This window comes from Jatropha curcas, chromosome 3, assembly GCF_041381405.1.
Source record: "Jatropha curcas cultivar XTBG-Jc1 chromosome 3, XTBG_Jcur_1.0, whole genome shotgun sequence".
Classification (NCBI taxonomy): domain Eukaryota; kingdom Viridiplantae; phylum Streptophyta; class Magnoliopsida; order Malpighiales; family Euphorbiaceae; genus Jatropha; species Jatropha curcas.
The window spans coordinates 16,636,532-16,643,625 of record NC_143153.1 but is presented as its reverse complement, the minus strand read 5'-3'; the positions used below and the strand labels follow the sequence as shown (position 1 = coordinate 16,643,625).

At 39.9% G+C, this 7,094-nt stretch overlaps 1 protein-coding gene across 1 annotated transcript in view; it reads right to left on the bottom strand.

Moving 5' to 3' along the window:
- Nucleotides 1-6,481: 6,481 nt before the first annotated feature.
- Nucleotides 6,482-7,094, bottom strand: part of LOC149497635 (uncharacterized) — a 12,249-nt gene continuing 11,636 nt past the window's right edge. The window contains exon 3 of the mRNA XM_089719237.1: nucleotides 6,482-6,744. Coding sequence (XP_089575363.1) covers nucleotides 6,482-6,744 — 263 coding nt within the window. The remainder of the gene's footprint in view (nucleotides 6,745-7,094) is intronic.

Below are 7,094 nucleotides of genomic sequence, written 5' to 3'. Positions count from 1 at the left end.
AGAATCAAGGATTAAAACTTAACAATTTAAAGCAAGCACAAATTCTAGAAAGAAGACTCAAAACGATATGGACAGTAGCACAAGAACATAAACAATGCACTACTTTAATTATCAATTAGAGTGTAGTAAACAAGCAAACACACCCTAACAATGTAATAGAAGCAATAGAAAGTTCAAACAAAAAAAATAAAGAAACTAGAATTTAAAAGACGATTTCAGGATATAATGTATGAATTTAGCTTACTACAAAGTAAACCAAATATGGACCTAATTAATTCTACCCAAAACAAAGCAAGCAATCAAAGAAAAATCAAAAGAAAACAATTTTCTTATTAGGGTCAGACCCGAGCACGGGCGTGCTAGATGGAGCACAGGCGTGCGTTTAAGGCCTAGTCCAACAAGTGGAAGTCAGAAACATGCACGGGTATGCTTGAGGTGAAGCACGGGCGTGCTGCCTTGTGTCCCTTTTCAATGCAACCCAATTTAAGTAGGATTCTTAGATTTGACAAGGATTGTAGTAGATTTTGCTCAATCTCAAAAGATATGGTCAACTAATTTTTGTTATCTTATCCACAAGTAGTTAAGATTGGATTTTATCACAAGATTATAGTGGATAAACTAAATCCCATAAAATATGGTCAAATCCCTTTAGGATTAGGAACAATCCCACTAAATATGGTCAAATCTCCTAAGGATTAGGAATAATCCCACAAAATATGGCAAAATCCCACAAAATAAGGTAAAATCCCTTTGAATTTGGATCAAATCCCTTGGATTCAGGAACAGAATCAAGATCCACACAAGCAAATTTCAATGGTGGACGAAATTTTTTTCTATACTCTTTTTTTTTTTTTTTTAGTCAACAAGATCTAAGATCTAAACTTCCAGAATTGAAACAAGAACGAAATTACTAAATTTAATTGAAGCAAAAACGAATTGAAACTAAACAAAAGAAAACAAACACAAAAGAAACAAGATGAAGAAGAAAACAAACACAAAAACAAGAAGAACAAGAAAACAAATAAACACAAACCCTAGAGCTAAGATAAATAAGAATTTACCTTAATCTTTGGCTCTGATACCAAACTGACGCGGAACCCAATGAAAATAAATTTCATGAACTCAATGACAAGTTTTGGAAGAGATCCAAGATCAAACTAAACCCCTCTCTATGGCACCCAAAGCTTAAAGAAGCAAGAACACCAATAATAGAGAAAAAGAATAAGATAAACGCCACAATGAATTGATAAGTTTACCTTGATTCTTGATGCAATTAGAAGAATGCAATCTCACACTCCCTAAAAACATGAACACGCCTAAGCATGAAAAGAAGTTTCTCTTTATTTGATTGAATAATTCATAATGTATGAATAATTACAAAATAACAAGCTATTTATACTAATCTAAGAGGTCCAGATCCTTAGAGGATTTAGAGTTAGCTAAGGAGTAGGATTTAGCAAATCTAAACCAACTAAGGAGTTGACTAACAAAATCATAATAACTTAAGGATTTGGATATCTAGTCCAAATCCATTAAAGATTGACTAAATCTAAATAAAATAAGGCTAACTAATCAAGGATGGCCGAAATATTGGAGGCCCAACCCATTAACAAAGTAAAAACCCAAAATAAGCTACTAACTAAATGAGAGGCAGAGGGAAGCACGGCCTGGGTGTGCTATTTGGCACGGGGGTGCTTCAATGTAGGAGTTCCCTCGTGAGAGGCAGAGGGAAGCACGGCCTGGGTGTGCTATTTGGCACGGGGGTGCTTCAAGGTAGTTGTTTTCCTCAGCAAGTCAGACGAGGGCACAGCCTGGGGTGTGCCACCTAGCACGGGCGTGCTAACCAAGCATGGTCTAGGCATGTCATGTGTTGGAAATTCAGGTTCCAACTCAACATGTGCTTCCATTAATGTGAGAAACTTAGATGCCCTCCATGCTTCCTTGAGCTTTATGGTTGAGTGGTCTCGATTTCCTATCATTGGCAATTTAAATTTTGAAAAGGCTTTAGCTGACTTGGGAGCTAGCATAAATCTTATGTCTTATGAAGTTTTTAACATGCTAGGTATGGGAGAGCTTAAGCCGACAAGGATGTCTCTACAATTAGCCGACCGATCGATCAAGTACCTAAAGGGAATTGTAGAGGACGTGCTAGTCAAGGTTGGAAAATTTATCTTTCCAGTTGATTTTATTTTCCTTGACATTGATGAAGGAAGAGAAGGATCATTGATCCTTGGCAGACCTTTTCTTGCAACTGCAAGAGCTCTCATAGATGTACATGATGGAAAACTAACATTGAGAGTAAGTCAAGAAGAAGTTGTTTTTGATGTGTTAAAATCTTGTAAATTTCCTATGGACAGCGATGATTGCTTTAGAATAGATGTAATTGATAAATGTGTAAAGAACACTTTATTTAGTATAGATGATAGTGATAATAATCCAAAAGAAAAAGAAAGTATGCAGCCAAAACAAGAGCTGAAGCAGCTTCCTCCTCATCTGATGATATGGATCAACCATCACTCAACCATGGAGCTCAAGGGAGCAAGGAGAACAACATGGGAGATCCATTAGTGTTTCCTAGTGGGCCAATTACAAGAAGTCAAGCAAAGAGATATGGGGCAGCCATATCCTTATATGTTCAAGCCCAAATTACACAAGAACTTCATGATGTGGCATTTAACAAGTGTTGTGTGGAACTTGAAGGCACACCTAGGCTTCTTACAATGTTGGAGACATGTGCTGTTGGTGTAGCACACCCTAGCCATGCTAATATGTAAGGGATGTGGGCTTGGACGTGTCCTTATCCCTTGTTGCATGTTTTGGTCTAATTAATATGTAATATGGGCTCATAGTGTTTATTTAAGTTGTTTTGGGTTGGTTTTATGATGCATGCAATCTGCCCAATATTAAGTTGTTTGTTTTGGGCTGGAAATGACTTTATTTTGTGTTTTAGAGTTAAGCCCATGTGTTTTGGCCCTAGGGCAGCCTAGTTAGATGCTCTTCTTTAGGGTTATGTTTGTTTAAGGCATATAAATAGCCTCCTTAAGATGTAAAACGAGATTTTTGGCATAATTTGAATCAAAGGCAGAATTGCTCATGCTCTTGCATGTTCTTCTTAATTAGAGTGATTGTGAGAATTTGCTATCCTCTAATTGCATCAAGAATTAAGGTAAACTTATCAATTCATTTGTGGCGTTTATCTTGTTCTTTGCTCGATTATTGGTGTTACCGTTTCATTATAAACGTGGGGTGCCATAGAGCGTTTTAATCTCGATTATTGGTGTTTCCGTTTCATTATAAACGTGGGGTGCCATAGAGACGAACTTATATCCCATTCCTTTGATTCCCGATCCCGGTTCCGTGTCATCTGAAGCATGCATTCTTAGGTGAGAACAATTCATTTCCTGTTATTATTTCATCTCACCTAACATGTGATCAAGAAGAAAGGTTGTTGCAGGTTTTACAAAAACATAGAAAAGCTATAGGATGGACAATTTTTGACTTGCAGGGGATAAGTCCAAGCATATGCATGCACAAAATCCTGATGGAAGATAACTATAAACCTTCTATTGAGCATCAACGAAGATTGAATCCAAACATGAAGGAAGTAGTAAAGACTGAAATCATCAAACTCTTGGACACCGGAATCATTTATCCAATTTCAGATAGCAGTTGGGTGAGCCCTGTCCAAGTAGTGCCAAAGAAATAATGAATTAATCCCTACAAGGACTGTCACAGGTTGGTGTGTATGCATTGATTACAGAAAATTGAACAAAGCAACACGTAAGGATCATTTTCCCCTACCATTCATTGATCAAATGCTTGAAAGACTTGTAGGTTATCCTTACTATTGCTTTCTAGATGGATATTCAGGGTATTTTCAGATACCTATTGCTCCGGAGGATCAAGAGAAAACCACTTTCACTTGTCCTTACGGTACCTTTGCGTATAGGAGAATGCCCTTTGGTTTATGTAATGCTCCGGCAACTTTTCAAAGATGCATGATGTCTATTTTTTCTGACATGGTTGAAAAGTTCATAGAAATTTCTATGGATGATTTTTCTGTGTTTGGACATTCATTTGAATCATGTCTCTATAACCGTTCATTGGTAATGCAGAGGTGTGAAGACACTAACCTTGTTCTGAATAGGGAAAAATGCCATTTCATGGTTAGTGAAGGAATTGTTTTGGGCCACAAAATCTCACAAGATGGAATTGAAGTGGACAAGGCCAAGGTGGAAGTAATTGAAAATCTACCCCCTCCAAACTCAGTAAGGGGAATAAGAAGCTTCCTTGGCCATGCTGGTTTTTACAGGAGATTTATCAAGGATTTCTCCAAAATAACTAAACCTCTCTGTAATTTGCTTGTTAAAGATGTTCCTTTTGATTTAACAAAGAGTGTTTAGATGCCTTTAACAGATTGAAAAGGGAGTTGACATCGGCACCGATCATTTCCACACCCAATTGGAGTCATCCCTTTGAACTTATGTGCGATGCAAGTGATCATGCAGTAGGAGCTGTTCTTGGACAATGAAAAGAAAAGAAATTGCACGTTATTTATTATGCTAGCCGTACACTAAATGACGCACAATTGAACTATGCAACCACAGAGAAGGAGCTCTTAGCTATTATTTTTGCTTTTGATAAATTTAGAGCCTATTTGATTGGAGCCAAAACAATAGTTTATACTGATCATTCTGCCATTAAATATCTGTTGGAAAAGAAAGACGCCAAGCCAAGACTAATACGTTGGGTTCTTCTCTTGCAGGAATTTGACTTAGAAATTCGTGACAAGAAAGGGACTAAGAATCTGGTGGCAGACCATCTATCTAGGCTTGAATTGGGGGAGGAGGAACAAGAAGAAATACAAATCAATGAAGATTTCCCTCACGAGCATCTCTTTCTTTTAACTAAGACACAAGCTCCCTAGTATGCCAATATAGTCAACTACCTTGCTTGCAAAATCCTTCCTCCCAATCTTTCTTATCAGCAAAAGAAAAAGTTTTGTCATGATCTTAAATACTATTATAGGGAGGAACCATTTTTGTTCAAGTATTGCAGTGACCAACTCTTTCGATGATGCATACCGGAAGAAGAGATAGAAAGTGTTCTTCGTTCTACCACTCAATGGAATGTGGAGGACACTTTGGAGCAAGCAAGACAGCTGCTCGTATCCTGGAAAGTGGTCTATACTGGCCTAATTTGTTTAAAGATGCCTTTAACTTTGTTCGACTTTGTGATAGATGCCAGCGGTTAGGAAATATATCAAAGCGTCATGAAATGCCACTCAGCAACATCCTAGAAGTGGAAATATTTAATGTTTGGGGTTTGGATTTTATGGGTCCTTTTCCATCGTCATACTCAAATCAATATATCCTAGTGGCAGTAGATTACGTTTCAAAATGGGCAGAAGTTGTTGCCCTTCCCAAAAATGATGCCAAAAGTGTGATGAGCTTCATCAAGAAATATATTTTCACACGACATGGTACTCCAAGAGCAATAATCACGGATGGAGGTAAGCACTTCTGTAAGAAGTACCTTGATTCCCTACTTTCCAGATATGGTGTTACTCACCGTGTAGGTACCCCATATCACCCTCAAACAAGTGGGCAAGTAGAAGTCACGAACTAGGAAATCAAAAAGATTTTAGAGACAACAGTAGGCCAATCAAGAAAGTACTGGTCCAAGAAGCTCGATGATGCTCTTTGGGCCTACAGAACCGCATTCAAAACACCGATTGGCATGTCACCATATCAAATGGTATACGGTAAGGCTTGTCACCTCCCTGTCGAGATGGAGCACAAGCATACTGGGCAATCCAATTCCTTAACTTTGATGCTAAGGAAGTTGGTCAAAAGAGGTTGCTTCAATTAAACATGATGGATGAAATGAGGGTCCATGCCTATGAAAATGCCAAAATCTATAAGGATCGCACAAAACAATGGCATGATAAGCGTATCACCTTGCGGAATCTCAAGGTATGCCAACAGGTATTACTTTATAACTCTAGACTGCGCCTTTTTCTAGGAAAACTGCGCTCAAGATGGTCCGGCCCATTCACAATTAAAGAAATTTTCCCGCATGGAGCAGTTGAGATAATGGATGGTGACCGGAGTTTCAAGGTTAATGCTCACCGTTTAAAGGTTTATCAAGGAGGAAACTTTGACCCCGTTAAAAACCGTTATCAGTCTTGACTAGCTTGAACCAGGTTCAGACCGTCAAGCTTAACGACGTAAAATGAAAGCGCTTATGGGAGACAACCCATTTTCATTTCAATTTAATTGTTTGTTTTGTTTATTGATTGATTTTTCAGGTATAACAAAGATTACAAAAATCAACATGCCATGGCCGTACCAAATTGGCACGACGGTATTTAGCTAAAAAAAAAAATGGCACGCCTGGAACCGTGCCATGCAGCACGCCTGTGCCACACTAGTCCGCCCAAAGCAAACCGAATGGCACGCCCGTGCAAGGTCAGCATTTTTCAGTGTACAGGAGAGATGCGTGCACGCCCCAGGCCGTGCCATCTCGCACGCCCGTGCCCGCTTGCATCAGGACTTCCAGGGGCTTGCACGCCCTGAACCGTGCCATCTCGCACGCCCGTGCCAGGTAAGTGAAGCTTTGTCTCGCAGGAAAGATGCGCGCACAGCCTCAGGTTGTGCCATCTCGCACGCCCGTGCCCACTTGAATCAGGACTTCCAGGGGCTTGCACGCCCTGAACCGTGCCATCTCGCACGCCCGTGCGTGCTATGAATCAGGACTTCCAGGGGCTTGCACAGTCCAGACCGTGCTGAACCGCACGCCCGTGCGCGCTATGCTATTTAAATCGCACGCCCTAATCCTGTTTCATTGCATCTCGCACACCCCTAGCCGCCAACGCCCTCTTCTCCATTTTTCTCTCATTTTCTCTCGTTTTCTCTCACTTTTCTCTCTTTTTCTTCACTATTTTTCATCATAATGCCTCCCAGGTACAAACGTAGCAGGCCTGCTTCATCTGTAGCAGCTGGACACCGATCTTCTCGCTCTTCCACTGCATCTCCACCATCTGACAGTCCACCATTGCCTCCATTTGAGACAAGCTCCCCCGAGCAAGTAGA